Source organism: Trematomus bernacchii, unplaced genomic scaffold (genome assembly GCF_902827165.1).
Source record: "Trematomus bernacchii unplaced genomic scaffold, fTreBer1.1, whole genome shotgun sequence".
Lineage (NCBI taxonomy): Eukaryota > Metazoa > Chordata > Actinopteri > Perciformes > Nototheniidae > Trematomus > Trematomus bernacchii.
This window is the reverse complement of record NW_022987723.1, coordinates 557,068-573,816: the sequence shown is the minus strand read 5'-3', so window position 1 is coordinate 573,816 and position 16,749 is coordinate 557,068. Positions and strand designations below refer to the sequence as shown.

The following is a 16,749-nucleotide window of genomic DNA, read 5'->3' as shown; positions in this document are numbered from 1 at the left end:
GACTGGTGAGTTCTCCACGTCTCTTTGCCCTCTCCGTTTATCAATATTTAAAGGTCCCCTATTATACTGTTTTTCATCAATATATCACAGGTCTCAGATATATACAGAGCCTGTCTCTGATTGGCTGAAACACCAAACAGATCATTGTAGCATCCCATAATCCCCTCTGTTTCAGCCCTGTTTCAAAAGTGCTGATTCTCTGTCTGTTACTTTAGATGAAAATAAGGAGCCCCTCCCCACGCCCCTCTGAGAGAGATTTGGTTAAAAAGAACACAATGGTGCTCTAGTACCCCTTTCACAGGGTTACCTTGGTTGGTGATTGGCTAATGGTTACACAAGCCAAAGAATCGTTATGACATCATAAAGTGGCCAAAATCTGATCAGCTCATTTTCAGACAGGTTTTTATATAAATGGATCAGGACAAAAAGAGAGAGAATCTTTGTTCCTGAAACTTTCAGAGTCTCTTTACACAGAGGGGACACATGTTGATGTAGAAGAGACATGAAGAAGAGGGGACACATGTTGATGTAGAAGAGACATGAAGAAGAGGGGACACATGTTGATGTAGAAGAGACATGAACAAGTGGATTTTGCATAATAGGTCCCCTTTAACCCAAACGTTCCCTATTTACGGACAGATTGTGACGGCTAATCCCTGGAACACCGTGGCCATCCTCTGCGGCGTCTTCATGGCTCTCTTCAAAGCCGCTAACTTTGCCAAACTCACCATCCAGTGGATCATCAAAATGCGGAAGAGGCATCGGAGGAATAAAGCTCGGGAGCTGAACCAAATCCAGTGAGAGACTGTTCCAGAAACACACTGATGGTAAACTGGGACTAATCATACAAATGAAGCTCAGCGCAAGTTCAACCAGGATGACCGTCTTTACTCATTCATTTACTATTTCCATATTTCTACTCTCTCTCCTCTCAATAAGTGATCAGGGGCGTCACTCCCCAGCTTAACCAATCACTTCGTTCTATTCTCACAAGCCTATCATAGCGCTCCGCTAACCCCTTTTAAATCTTCAGACCGACCCTAACTATCCATTCACCAACACCAGGGTCAAGCTAAGCCACTCCCCTTCAGACCGACCCAACTATCCATTCACCACCACCAGGGTCAAGCTAAGCCACTCCCCTTCAGACCGACCCAACTATCCATTCACCACCACCAGGGTCAAGCTAAGCCACTCCCCTTCAGACCGACCCAACCATCCATTCACCACCACCAGTGTCTAGACCCCGGGGGGTTTCATCGGATCGGTTCTCCCCTCCCGAATGATACTCCTGCACAACGGGGCCTAATCGCCAAACACTCCATTACATTCATTTGTGCATTCCTGGCAATAAATATGTATTCTTACATCAAAACCGTCTCTCCTGATTGAAGTGAGTTTTATCCTGAAAATGTAGATTAAATTAGATTAAATGTTCTTTATTGATCTCAAAGTGGGAAATTATTTTTGTTACAGTAGCAGCAGATTAAGAATGCATATATAAACAGTAAATACACATATCAACAGTAGATATATATATATATATATATATATATATATATATATATATATCTACAGAGAATCCATCAAAATCACAATGTCAAATATGAAGAAAAAGTGAGAAAACATTGTATTAGACCACCCTACTAATATTAAAAGATATACACAGCATATTAAATACCATATACATGTGGTTGCAGTGCTCTTGTAATCATTATGTAATGATTGGTAATGATTATCAATACTATTTAACATTTGTTAGATTATAAAACTGCCGCCAGATTAATAATTTCTCCCCCATAAATCGACAAGAATTCAGTGGATTTTAAAGTGGCATTTCAAAATAAGAGGTATTATATAAATGTTTCGTACGCACATAAATGAAATTGTTTCTGAAAGCTGAATGTACTTTATTAGCTTTATTCAGGATGTTTTAAGGTATGTCTGTTTCAGGTCTAAAACGGAGAAAATGTGAACCTTGTGGTCAAAAAGTTGCTGGATTTTATCGTCTTATTCTGAAGGGAATAATGTGGTTTTAATTTTTTATGTCTTTTTTCAAGAAAGTATCATGTCATAGAGCACATGTGTCAAACTCAAGGCCCGGGGGCCAAATCCGGCCCTTGGTGGATTTAATTTCGGCCCGCAGGATAATTTTTAATTACTATTAGATCTGGCCCGCCGGTATATTGCACGCACACCTTCACTCAATCCTGAGGGTCTCCTCAGCTCAGAGCCTGAGCCCAAACATTGATGAACTTGCACCCAAGATGAGATGCCAAGTATCTGGCTTGAACTAGCATCACAGAGCAGCACACTGAGTTTACATGGATGTTTCCTTCTGCACTTTGTTTGTTTTTTTCTTTGAGGGAAATAGTTTTTTTGAAGCTGTTGTTGGCCTGTGGAAAAATTTGATCATAAGAAATGACTCTGGAAAAGCTGCAGATAGAGCCATAAGAAATGAATGCAACTGATTATTTAATGTTTAATGTTGTTTTTATAGGCAATAATTTAAGCTTTGTTAGTTCCAGGTTTAATATGTGCAATAAGTTCATTTCAATAAGTTCTGCAATAAACATTGAACCAGTCAGGCCCCTTTTTTATTTTGGCCCACTGTGTATTTGAGTTTGACACCCCTGTCATAGAGCTTTGTAATATTTCTGACAACTCCAAAGGGATTATTATGAACTGCTTTTATTCTTCTGTTCCTTCTGAAATGTGTCTTTTGTGTCCAAATGTTTGCCGATTGTTGTTCAAATGTACTTGAATTAATGTGTTTAATTGTGTTCCTGTTCAAGTGTGTATCTCTCACGCTGTGTTGTCTTGGAAATAAAAATATATTTGTATGCCTGAATCGTGTGCTGAAAATGAAGAACAACTCCAAATCTGATTAAGTTCTCAACGCACATCCGGCCTGTCGTTACGCAATTTCACAAAGTATAAGTAAATAATGCAAACTCACACGCACACAGGAAACACACACATCAGATAAAAGTGTGTGTGCAGAATAAGTGAGAAGAGATAACTAAGAACATTTGCCTGATTTTAACTGACTTGTACTTTACTTAAGTATACTTTGAATTGATGCTATTTTATTCTACTTCAATCATTTGATAACTTAAGTAATACGTCTCTTTGAAGATTCAGCTTATTAGACAAAACATATACATATCTAATACATATTTATGTAATATTATAAGATTAGCTATTCAGCAGTTTATAAGGTTGCTAAAACTATCCCCACCTTTACCAGCTGCAGCTTTAAAGGGATGAACACCTAAGCCAGGGGTGTCAAACTCAAATACACAGTGGGCCAAAATGTAAAAATGGGTAGGCTACTAGTCGAGGGCCGGACTGGTTCAATGTTTATTGCAAAACTTATTGAAATGAACTTATTGCACATATTAAACCTGGAACTAACAAAGCTTAAATGATTGCCTATAAAAACAACATTACACAATCAGTTGCATTCATTTCTTATGGCTCTATCTGCAGCTTTTCATTTTCATTTCTTATGATTACATTTTTCCACAGGCCAACAACAGATTCAAAAAACAATTTCCCGCAAAGAAAAAAACAAACATGCCCTGTTGTCTCAAGAAACAAAGTGCAGAAGGAAACATCCATTAAAACTCAGTTTGCTGCTCTGTGATGCTAGTTCAAGCCAGATACTTGGCATCTCATCTTGGGTGCAAGTTCATCAATGTTTGGGGTCAGGCTCTGAGCTGAGGAAACCCTCAGGATTGAGTGAAGGTGTGCGTGCAATATACCGGCGGGCCAGATCTAATACTAATTAAAAATTATCTTGCGGGCCGAAATTAAATCCACCAAGGGCCTGATTTGGCCTCCGGGCCTTGAGTTTGACACATGTGACCTACACGCATCAATGTTTATAATCCAGTAATATATGAATACATACATCAAATTGAATATGCCATTCTTGATAGTGTGTACTTTTTTACTATGAGTAGTTCAAGTACATATTGTGAGGATCAGACTTTTGTACTTATACAAAAACATAATAATGCGGGACTTGTAACCCTATGCTTGTAACTTATAAAGTATTTACACAATTACTAAAGTACACGATTTTCTCCCAGATCTGTATAATTGAGATTTTATGATCCTATACTTCTATATTCTGTAGACGGTCACATCGTCACATCCCAATTTATTTTCCTCATGTGGCCCTAATCCTCTTCCGTACAATCATTTTTCACGACACTGAACGCGTCGTTCGTTTTTTTCCGAGCACCGAGCGAGGCTCCTGAACGCCCCTCGGGAGGAGGAGGCGGATGTTGTTGTTTTAGCTTCGCGCTGGAGGAGAAACATGCTGTAGCTTCAGACACATCTGGATGTTTTAAAGGTAGAAAACAGTCATATATGTTTAATGTATAAAAGACACTATGACTTAGCAGAACTCCCTCACGCTTTTATAATTTAGTAAATCATTGATTACCTAAAGAAACGTTGGTGTACGCTTGTGTCGTCGGATAGCATGTTGTTGCTAGTATGCTAACCTAGTAGCTAACTGTAGCTCTTACTTTACAGTTACATTTAATTATGTTAGAAGTCAAGTCGTACTTTTGTACGTGTGCTTATCATTTTAGTTTGCTTCTAGATCAATTCATAATGACCTGTTATTATTTATGTGAAAGTATTGAGCAGCTAGCCACAGCTAGGCTAACAACAAACAACGATTCAATCATCTGCTAGTTCACCAATATAGTCAAAAGATAGTGTTTTTTTATTTGACTAAACTGTAAAGAAAGTGTTGTTTTTGCAGCTTATTAACTTTGCATGCTTTATACCATCAGTTATAATTCGTATTGTAACTCCAGCTGCTCAAATGTAATGTGACTTGTTGATAAACTCATGTACCAAGTTAGCCAAAAAGCTAATTTAACACCTAACCTCTTCTGTTGAACTGCTTTGTGCAGACGTTTTTTTTACTGTTTATTGTTTGACAATTGGCTTTGAGGTAGATTTTAGGGAGATTTATCAACTCGATGAATCTTCAAAGACAAGTTGTCCTTTTCATTGTATGCACTATGTTTGCAGAGGAAAGCCCTGTTGTGGGTTTCCTAAAATACTTCCATATCAAACATCCTCCTCTATCCCCTGTGTGTTTGCCTGCAGTTTTAACATAAGTACCTCAGTCCCTAATATCAGATTAATTTGATGTCTCTCCCTGTCCTGTCTGCAGCTCTGTATATATTCAGTGGATGAGATGGATTTAGGGCTGCACGATTTGGGGAAATAATCTAATTGCGATCTTTCTGACAGATATTGCGATTCGATTTGCGATATTTGTTTTTAAGCGACCCAACGGAAGTTTATTTTAAAATGCGGCCATATCTCCGGCTAGGAAGGTCGTATCAATGTGCTCCCGTCTCTAGCACCCCCACAGCCCGAGCTACGAGTGAAAGAACTAAATTTACATGAAACTTCCGTTGGGTTGCTTTTAAAGTCAAGCTTCAGTTTAAGATTCACCCTGTAATAGAAACATGTGATGGAGCATCACTAACCTGACTCAGATGGTTTGTTTCACCAAACCATCTAGGAAAGCTCCATTGGAAGCCATTTGGAAAAGGGCAGGCACTTTCAAAAACACTAGGCAGGGGATTAGATCAATCTGTCTATCACCTTCTATCATGGGCCACTTCTGATTGGTGTGGATGACTGACACACAAGAAGAATAAAAAAATAAAAAAAATAATAAATCGCAGGCTTTGCGATTTGATAATTGCATAATTTAAAATCGCGATTTTGATTTAAAATCGATTAATCGTTCAGCCCTAGATGGAATATGACCCATTTAATCCTTTGCTAGGTTATCAAGTTAGTCAAAAGCTAGTTTTTTTAAAACTCTGAACGGTAAAGAAAGTGTTTTTGAGATATGCAGCCTAATGCTTATGTATACAAAACTTACTTGGTAGACTTGTTAGTACTCTCAATTTCCAACATCATGATTATTTTAAATATTTCTTTGGAGGAAAGGGTAGTATGTATCTGGACAAATCTGTGGAAACATATTTATTGTTTTATTTAAGTTACAGCTTTATAGGAGATTTCTTTCAATGTATGATTTGGTCAGATGTTAAAAAGTAATTCCCAGCTTCTCCAAGGTGTGGTCTTTAAATGTCTTGTTTTGTCGCCTAACACTTCTTGCAGCTCTATATCCGTGATAACATTGTATTTTGGTTTTATTAAGCGTCCATTTCTGAGTGGACTCTGGATCATTTGGAAAGGACATATTGCCTGTTATTGCCTACATTAACTTTGCATGCTTTAGGGGCCTGTTGAACTGCTTTGTGTAGACAGGGTTGACTGTGTATGTGTACTACCTGAGATATCCTCAAGCTACAAAACCTCTGAACTATTTAACTTCAGAGGCAGTTTCTCATTTCCCGTACATGCACTATGTTTGCAGAGGAAAGCCCTGTGGTGGTTTTTCTGAAATACTCCCACATCAAACGCCTTCCCCTGTCCTCTGTGTGTTTGCCTACAGTTAAAGGTAGGGTAGGTAAGAATGGAGAAACCAGCTCGAGTGCGCTAGGTGAGGAACAGGTGGGTCCTGAGGCATTTCTTAAAAACTGAGAGTGATGCAGAGGTCCGTATGTTCTCTGGAAGCTGATTCCACAGACCCAGGGAGGAGAAAGCACGCTCTCCCACGCTGACCAGTTTTGTCCGCGGAACAGCCAGGAGATTGGAGCTGGCTGACCTCAGTGTGCGTGAGGTATGTGAATGTTGTCTCGTTAGCAGTTCCTGTAGGTAGGTAGGTGGGGCCAGTGTGGTTGATGGCATTGAAGACCATTATGAGGACTTTGTAGTTGATCCGGTGGGTTACAGGGAGCCAGTGGAGTGAGGGAAGATTGGGGGTGATATGCTCTGATTTGCATGTTTTTGTGAGTATCCGGGCGGCACCGTTCTGAACATATTGCAGTCTCTGAGTGGTTTTTGTCAGAATGCCTGCAAGCAGAGAATTGCAGTAGTCAATGTGGGAGGTGATGGACCAGTTTTTCTGCGTCCGGTTTGGCGAAGGAGTGTCGTATTTTGGAGATGTTCCTCAGGTGGTAGTATGAGGCTTGGCAGACCGTCTTACAGTTATACCGTAACTACCGGCTCAGTCCCTAATATCAGATTATTTCGATGTCTCTCCCTGTCCTGTGTGCAGCTCTGTAGATATTCAGCGTCTGAGAGGAAACATGACCCATGCATCATGCAGCTTCTATTATTAATAGCTACCCTCTGGTCCTCTTGCAGGGATAGGGAAATGGTGATGAGGTATTGTGGGACGTGATAATGTAATGAACAGAATATAGGCCTAAATTATGAAGATGATAGGATCTCCAGACACTCCTCTTGGTCCTAATGAAGCTCATTCTATTTTGATTTATAAGTCAATTATTGTTGTAGGAGAGTTGTGCAGATGGAAAGAAGGAAGCCTCGTCAGGTTATTTCTTTTCCGAAGCGTTTGGCCCAGTTGGCTTTCTTAAAGTCAAAGAGACACAAAACCCTGGCTTGATCTTGATAATCTTCTTTATATTCAAGAATCATTACTTCTGTGGGTATTTACCGAATGAAGGCGAAGCAAAATGTCAATCTTCCTTTTCTGTACAAACACATTTGACCTTAAAAAAAATCAATATAACCAAACGTTACTTTTTTTTGTGCTTAACATCTGCATTTATGATGATACAGTATTAGAGATGCATGTAATCCAAACCGTGTTCATACAAACAAAAATAATGAGAAATACATTCATTGGAATAATAATTATTCTTATGATATAATAATATACTATAAGTTATATTTTTAAATATCTTATTTTTTCAGTCCAAAACAATATATATTTATCTTTTTCAGTCCAGTCATGTAATCGATTAGTCCGCTAGTCATTGCTGCTCTACCGAGAAGTTTCCTCTTGGTTTGTTGTCATTTACACATTTCAAATGCTGTTACAAATACACCACAGTGCTTTCAAACTTTCCTCTGAACTTTTACAACCTCAAATCATTTAAACCCGTGACATTTTAACGCAGAACAATCAGAATCAGAATTCCTTTATTCGTCCCACAATGGTGGAAATGTACATTGTTACATCAAAGTATAGATATAGAGACGAAGAAAATAGAACACCATTATATAAAAAGGCATGCACCTAGAATTTAAATTCAATTGGTCCCTACATCCATCCATAACAATCATCTGTTTGCAACTTATATATATCAATATTCCAATTACTTGTATATAGACTATTCTTTAGGGATGCTCCGATCGATCGGCCGCTAAAAATGCCGATCGCGAGAGCCAATCGCATGACGTAATATACATGAGACTTTTCTCTGTGTGCGGCAAAACAAGCTCGCCAAAATGGCTTCACCAGTCTGGCAGTATTTTAAGGTGTCCGAAAAAGACAATAAAATAGCGGTATGCAACGTGTGTTTATTTGTATTTACTTGCACTATTTTATCTGTTTTATTGTGTTGCACTGATGGAAGAGCCTGTGACCTAAGAATGTCATTGATATAACTAACACTGTAGCTATGTACACATGACAATAAAAGCCTTGAGTCTTGAGAAACATGACCAGAAGCATCTTGAGAGGGCAGTGTTGGTGCAGAAAGCCTCCGGGCTGCCGTTAGTGTCCCTGTTTGAGAGCGACCAACATGTCCAGACTTAGCCCCCGCCGCCTCAGCAGGCTGTTATTAGACCCCAGGGTTCAGGTCGAACTCTGCTGACATTCGGGCGGTGGTACCGAGGTATGTTGTTGAATATTTAGGAGTGGTTGTTTAGAGAAAATAATCTTTGAGCTCCCTCCATGTTGTTGGTGTGACGAGAACTCACAGAATTATTTTGAATGGTGACAAGATCCAACTACGGTTGAACCACATTCACCCAACCACATTTAAAATATATTTATAATTCAGGTTAATTTACAGAACTGTGTTGCTTTGTCCTTTTGTAAGCTGTGATTTATTTAATGTAATTCTCTCTCTTCTCTCTCGACAGTAATGGACTGATTTAATACTCGTGTTCAAGATGGCGAGAGACAGGAAGTGCATCCTGTGCGAAACGGTCCACGTCTCCAAGCAGGTAAAACTTTATATACAATATTAATGTGTAAATAATACTGTATGATTTTAATTCAGACATTCAGGAGCTCAGGCACGAGCGGACAAAATGAATATAAAAGGTTCAACAGATAATCTGCAATATTGATTTCACAGTTTGTTCGGATTTAAGTAAATGTTCTTTTAAGAAGGTTAATACTTATGTAAATATAATACCTTTCTTATATCTTGTTATTGTTAATTTGTCAATTCAACATGTATATTTTCTACTTTCTTGTTTATTTCTTGTCTTTTAATTTGTATTGTACAATGCCATGTATTTTTATGCTGCTGCAACACAAACATGTCCCTATCTTATCTTATCTTAATTACTCAATGTTTGAAACACCTTTTGCACTTGTCAAATGCTGTCCAAAGAACATCTTTTTATCTTAAAAATGTTCACCAAAAATTAAGTCGGGGTTCTTACGGTCATTAAAAACCTGGAAAAGTCATGGAAATTCAAAATGCTAATTCCAGGCCCTGGAAAAGTTATGGAAAACAATATTTTCCCCAAAGTTTTGGAAAAGTCATGGAAATGTAACTAAAGTTGCATCAAATATAATTTATATTTTATCTAATCGCCAAAATAGTAATACTATAATGATAATAAATACTGTATTGTATAGTAATGAAACGTAAAATGGCATTTAACTGACGAGGTATTTTGCTGCTGAGAGATTTTAGTTGCTTTAGCGTGTAGAAGCTAGTAAGCCTACTATTTGATTTGTTTTAGATAGGCACAACATGTTTCATATGCAGACCTTATTTTCCTGTTCCATGTTAAAATAAACCATTTTCAGTGGTACCGCTGAGAGTAATTTTTTTGGTCATGGAAAATTAGGTAAAGGTCCTGGAAAATCATTGGTGAAAAAGTGTATGAACCCTGATAAGTATTTTAAGTGTTTTGTTTAACTTAAAGAGAAGGAGAGCTTTCCAATTAAATAAACATCTTGTCTTTCAATATATACAATATTAATGTGTAAATAATACTGTATGATTTTAATTCAGGAGCTCAGGCACGAGCTGACAAAATGAATATAAACGGTTTAACAGATAATCTGCAATATTGTTTTCACAGTTTGTTGGGATTTGTTAAGGTTTATTATCAATTGCTATCCAACAAAAATCTATTTATGTTCATTATTTCTCCAAAAAGTAAGTATTTCAAGTGTTTGTTTAGCTTAAAAATAAGAATATTTTCCCCTTAAAACAAATATCTTGTCCATCAATTTGTCTGAGAAGTCAGAAATCACTAAATGACATGTTTATTCCTCCTCTTTGGCACCTATAATGTGTAATGCACCACCTTGCTAATCAAGCAAACCTTAAATAAATACTTAATTCTGTATGTGTGTCTGCAGGAGATGGATGAACACATGAGGAGCATGCTGCACCACCGAGAGCTGGAGAAGCTCAAAGGAAGGTGAGTTGTTAATGCAAAAATGCAAAATATGCACATATTATGTATCATGACCCACATTTCACCCGTTTTTCATTTCTATAGAAACTGTTAAACCCCAGTTTTAGTATTACAATGTGGCCTTTCTTTTTCCTCTTAGTTAAAACATTACTTTAAACTTAATTCAAAGGGTTTGACTTTGTATCAAGAGATTCGTCTAAATGTATTTGGGTCACGAGGCACGTGTTCGTTTCAGTTATCGAGCCGCTGGATTTATGGGCAGCTGTCTCGCTTGTGGCAAATATATTTAGACACAATCTCTCCGGAACAACGGGCATGACCGAGAGGAGGCAACTGGCTATCTCGTGACGGCCGTGCAGATTAGTGAAGTATGCGGCCTGTCGCTGAGGGGGAGGGACGTGTGCAGCAAACACTGTATGAAGGCCGAGTCGTTGCTACGTTACTGCGATTTCATATAAACAAGTAGAGACATGTAGAGATGGCGCCTTTTTGGGGGTCATTTGCGGCTGGTTAATTTTGCACCGTGCCGTCTGGTTCCATTGTATTCAAGGAGAAGATAAGAGGCCATTTGGGGGGTTTTTCTATCCTGTTCTGGATTTTAGGGTCAAATGTTCCTAATAGAAAAATATATCTTGTTAAATTCAAATAAAAAATGAAGTGTAAAATCAAATATTTGCCACTTTATAGAGGCGTTAAACCCGTTAAATGCAGATTTCCTTTTGCTTTTACATGCTTGTTTTTGTACAAGATGCATCTAGGATTACCAATTGATCTACTGAGTGTTTACCAATTTAATCGAGTAATGGTTTGGTCTCAAATATGCCTAAAGAAAGTCAAGCCCAGTCTGTCAGAGTCGAATTTGAAGTCTTCAGATGTCTTGATTTGTCAGTCCTTAACCCAAAAGATATTCACTTTATTAGTCGGTAAAATAGAGAAAATCAGGATATTAATATACAAAAATACATTTACTGACATTTCTGCGTGAAAAAGTACTATCATTATTAATCAACTAGCAACATTGTTGATGTAAATGTATCATCACTGCAGCTTTAAACTTGAGTTTTTATTGAGTTAAGTTTGTACATAATGGAGAAACAAAACAGAAAAATCACATTGTACTTGTGGCTTTTCTTGGCTTATAACAATGATAGAAAACACAAGTACAAGATCATAAATAAAAGTCAATGAAATAAATAAAATAAACATCAAACTGAAATTCAACAGTCATGGTTACAATTTGCATCCAGATATATTGTGTAGTTTCAAGGAATATACTTTTACTAGAGAGCTCGATGATGTTTGTCCAGGAAAGGAACGTAGCTACAGCTCTATGTAAGGTCGACAAATTGCAATTCCATCATCACTAAATCTGGCTGCATTACTCCTATCGCCATAGCTGCGAAATAACTAGTCAAATAAATATAAGTAACACTATCTGACCGATGAAGAGGGTGCCAACTGCACCAGAGGTCAGAGAAATGGCAGCTTGCCATGACACAGATTTGAAAAAGAAAACGGAGCCTCGCGCAGAATCACAGGATGACATACTTGGGAGAGGTTTTTCTGAAGAGAGCAGCTGCAGGAGGCTCCGGTTGCAGAGGCTGTGGGATTGGTCCGGCTGGGGGTTAATAACACATGCTGCTCTGAGAGGGAGAGGGGGGGGTGGATCCTGAGATCAAATACAGACACTTCCTCCTACAGAGCCTCAGAGCGCAGCGACACCATCATGAAGCAGTAGTAGGCTGAGGTGCTGAGCCTCCCTTCCTCTCCTGCCGCGCTCCCGCCACCTATGGCCCTCTGAAGAACAAAAATAACCCAAGATCAGGATGATACAGATTTTTATTGTGAACAAAATTACTAAGTTAGCGACCTCCTGATCTGTGACAAATAGAAGAATTCGGTTTTTATTAAGGATTGTTGAGTATTCTCCTCTCCTGATTTTATATTAAGACTTTTTTTTTTTGAAGTAACAAAACGTAGAGTCGGAAGCAACGATTTGCACGCTCTGCAGGAACTAGAACAAGATAACAAAAATGCCTGAAGGAAGGATTGATCGTCCGCTCTCGCCCTCCCTCCCCTCCAGGGACTGCGGACACGAGTGCAGAGTGTGTAAGGTGACGGTGGCGAGCCTGACGGATTACGCCGGACACATCTCTAGTCCCAAACACAAGCAGAACGTGGAGGCCGCCGAGCTGAAGCATGCTGGGAACGACCGCGACGAGGTGTACTTCGACCGGGCGTTTGTGGACCTCATCGAGAAGAGGAAGGAACAGATCAGGTGAGAGAGTCCGGATTTAAAAATGTTTTTGTTATGCTGTTTGTGCTGGAGGCGATACTAGTGTTGGTTTAACGTCTTCCACTTCCTCTTCACGCTATGCTTTTTGGGGTTTTCCCTTTTACTGTAGTGTGTTCTATAGGTTTTAGTGCATGTAAATGGTCTGTGAGGCCTAAAATCCCTGTGTTCCCTCCATTGGACTCCTTGGTTTACTTCCTGAACATAGTGACATCACTATCTAACACTCGCGCTCCTTTTGGCTAGCTCTCCCACACATTGTACGTGATTGGCTAAGGGGCGGGGCATCTCAGAGCGGTTGACCAATCACAACAGAGCAGGCCAGCCCTCTGCTCAATTATGTATCAAATGTCGTTACAGCAGTTTCTTGGTTGACACCATTTGTTGCACAGTTTTGGTGCACGTTTAATAATGTTTGACCATAAAATAATTCATAGAAAATTGTCAAAATTACCTTAAAAATACGCTGTTATTAGCTTTTGAGCTGGAGGGGAATAACATGCATTTTGTCTACATATCTCAGTGCGTGTCAATTACATTGTTTTTGTTGTTATTATGAGACGACTAAGTTATTTTAAAATCGATTTCATGGTTGTAAAAATTGCATTTTATCACTAATCCAGAGCCTATACGAAACATTTTGATGTATTGAGTACCGCTCATAGTGAGAAATATGTTCTTATATATTGTTTTGACCAGTTTGATACGTGTTTGTATACATGTGCATGAACTCAAATGCTCAGGAGTTTGTCGTTAGTGTGTGCATGCGCCATGTATAGTCACAGTTCAGCTGTGCTCCGCTCACTGCCCTGTTATAGCTGCAGCTTCAGGTCGAGCTGCGGCTGGAGTCGTATGTCAGGACTGAAGCCCAAAATAAAAGCATGGCAGCAAACACACACTGCAGGCCCTCCACAAATGGTCAAACACAACCAGAAACCTCCGCTATAACCCGGAAACACTCTGAAATCTGGAATAAAATACTCCGATTTTCCTTTTAAATATGTGTAATTGTAGTTTTAGGCATTATAATACACACATCTCAAATTAAGCTGCCTGTACTGCTCCTTAAAATATGCATTTTGTGTGCATGTTTGGCTGATCACACAATGTTGGATGCCTTAGAAATACGTCTTAATGTCAGTTAAGAAAGTTGGATATGTGTAAAGCTTTTTTTAAGCTACTTTTGTGCGTCTGCGTGTCACGTGTCGGATCACTTCCCCCTGCTGGTCATTGCTTTAGGTCAGACTGTAACGCCAACCGTGACACCTGACAACAGATGAGTCTTGTTAAACAGATTCCAGCGTATCGGATATTCAGTTTTCCGTTGCAGGAGTGAGTCTTAAACCTGCATTTACACATTTTAGTGCCACTTGGGCTCTGTAGAATTCACTACACTGATGTTTTTCCTTCTTTAGTCTCAAAAACACAGATTCATGAGAGTATTAAATAATATAGCAAAGACCTCGTAGTGTATATTGATGCCTCTGTTTCTAAATATAGTGGAAGAGTAGCTACACTTATGCTTAAACATGTAAAAAGTCCTAAGAAAGATGCTCTGTGAACTCATGTGGGATCGGTCGGCTGCTTTTGGAAAACAGGGAGGAATCAGGATAACAGGAAGACAACCGAGCACTTTAAACCACCAGGAAAGAAATACTTACAAAGCCTTTATTAAGGTGGCTAAATAATACAAATCTGGTATGCTTCGACCACAGTAGGTCACGGCTTACCATTGCATGAACATTCCTACAATTTGTGACGAGTTAACGGCCCCTACTCTGACATTACTAACCACAAATATATTTGTTTCACCTTCTAAATGTCTACAATGAACAATGCGTTTTCTTATCTAGAATAAATGCCAACTTGCATAGGAGAAGCTTTGTTTGTACCTACTCACACACGTGTCTAAACATTCATGAAAACAGCTTCGGGAGACTTCTACATGTGTGATGCATCTCTGTTTTTTTTATTTGTAGGAAAGAAAAAGAGGCCACTTCTGCAAAGCTTGCAAAAGAAGAAGCGGACCGCCGGAGAAAGGAGGAGATGAGGCAGAAACTAAAAGAAACTAAGGAACGCTACCGGCTGGAGATCGTCCGGAAGCAGCAACAACAACAACAGGCTCAAGCCTCCAGAGGATCCATTCACAACCGGACCTGGTACCGGGGGAACCACTTTGAAGGGGAGGCACCGCCCTGCCAGCACAGCCAGCAGCCGGGGAAGAGCGCCACCTGGCACGCTCAGGAGCCGCCCAACCTGCAGAAGTGGGCGTCAGCGGAGTTTACTGGAGGAAGTTTACACAACCAGGGCAGCCGGCAGTGGGATCAGAATGGATTCTCTCAGCAGAGCCGCCATCCGTGGCTGAGCAGCGGAGGCAGCAGCAACGGCATCTACGGGAGGAATAACATCGCCCAGTGCCCACCGCCAAAAAGCCGACCGCTGAGCTTCCTCGGGTCTGTTCCCATGTATCCACCTCCACCCATTTTGTTTTCCCGCCCTCTTAACCAGTTTCAGAGTAAAGTGAATGATCAGCAGGCGGAGGTAGTTCAGAACGGGGAGGTGAAAACACCAGAACCGGAACACAGCAGCGGGAAAAGCTCTAAAACCTGTGGGAGCAATCCGAAGCTGGACAAAGCGTGTCGCTGGACTCCCTATCCCTGCACTAAGGGGTTTGAATCTGCACCCCATAAGGAGACAAACCCAACAGAGAAGCACCCAACAGAGAAGCACCCAACAGAGAAGCACCCAACAGAGAAGCACCCAACAGAGAAGCACCCAACAGAGAAGCACCCAACAGAGAAGCACCCCACAGAGAAGCACCCCACACCCCAGAAACAAGAGAAGCCACAAGAGGCCACGTCTCGGCCTGAAGAGAAGCAGAGCGTGGAAGATAAAAGAAAGCATAAAACAATCCCCAAAACCAAACCCAGAGACCGGAGCAGCAGCAGCGGGAGCAGAAGCAGCAGCAGCACGCAGAAAGACGCCAAACAGGACGCCACTCCTGGAGCTTCAAATCAGAAAGCTAGTAAGCCATCGCTGCAAAAAGACCGGAAGTCGACATCAGATCCTGGTCCAGCGCAACTCGCCTCAAATCAGCTGAAGGCACAATCCAAATCAGCCGGATTGAGCTCCCAGGCTCCGGCTGTCGGGCCGCTTCAGTCGAGGCAGATTCCAGAAGCTTTAAAGAAAGCCCGACAGAGCGTGTTGGAGAAGAAGAGCTCCTTGGAGAGGAACAACAGGATGGAGATGAAGCTGCACATCGTGGAGGATCAGCAGAGGGATCCGAGTCAGATCGGAGTGAATAAAGAGAACAGGCAGAATGCAGCTAAACCCAAGCTGCCGGATTTAGTGAGAGCAGAAAAGCCTGCGTCACAATCTCCAGACGGCAGCCAGTTCCTCCAGTCTTTACAAGTGAGCACCTCAACTCTGGAGAGCTCCGATCCTGCAGCATTGAACCAGGAGAACACGGAGAAGGAAACATCCGCAGCGGCCTCAGATGAAGCCACGCAGGCAGCAGAGTTCGGCCAGAGTTCAGAGAGCGACGCCTCCAGAAGTGGTGACGCTCAAACGGCGTCCGGTCTCTCCAAACTGGACCTGCCTCCCGTCCTGAAGCGAGACCTGACCAAACACATCAGCACCAAAAGCAAACCGGGCGCCCGCGAGCCCAACCTGAACATCGCCCGGCGGGTCAGGAACCTGAGCGAGTCCCGGAGGAGCGACTCGGAGAAAGACTCTGGACTCAAACCCACGGTGAGGCAACTCATCAGCTCCTCCGGGTCCCGGCGCAACGTCAACTGGGAGCAGGTGTACCAGGAGGTCCGGAAGAAGCAGGACAAAGGGAAAGGCATGCCGAGGTGGGTGGTTGATACTTTATTTACAAGGTGAAAGTCTATAAAGTTTGGAAAAGGTTTGGGAAGTCT

At 40.8% G+C, this 16,749-nt stretch overlaps 2 protein-coding genes across 3 annotated transcripts in view; both read left to right on the top strand.

Annotated features, from left to right (window-relative positions):
- Window positions 1-838, top strand: part of pacc1 (proton activated chloride channel 1) — a 10,024-nt gene extending 9,186 nt beyond the window's left edge. For both annotated transcript variants that reach the window (XM_034144421.1, XM_034144420.1), the window contains exons 7-8: window positions 1-5; window positions 640-838. The exon at window positions 1-5 is cut by the window's left edge and continues 103 nt beyond it. In XM_034144421.1, coding sequence (XP_034000312.1) covers window positions 1-5; window positions 640-801 — 167 coding nt within the window. In that variant the 3' untranslated portion in view covers window positions 802-838. The remainder of the gene's footprint in view (window positions 6-639) is intronic.
- Window positions 839-4,288: 3,450 nt separating this feature from the next.
- The window catches only part of znf106a (zinc finger protein 106a), a 33,753-nt gene continuing 21,292 nt past the window's right edge, over window positions 4,289-16,749 (top strand). The window contains exons 1-5 of the mRNA XM_034144403.1: window positions 4,289-4,363; window positions 9,013-9,096; window positions 10,478-10,539; window positions 12,620-12,814; window positions 14,809-16,683. Of these exons, the coding sequence (XP_034000294.1) occupies window positions 9,043-9,096; window positions 10,478-10,539; window positions 12,620-12,814; window positions 14,809-16,683 (2,186 nt within the window). The 5' untranslated portion in view covers window positions 4,289-4,363; window positions 9,013-9,042. The remainder of the gene's footprint in view (window positions 4,364-9,012; window positions 9,097-10,477; window positions 10,540-12,619; window positions 12,815-14,808; window positions 16,684-16,749) is intronic.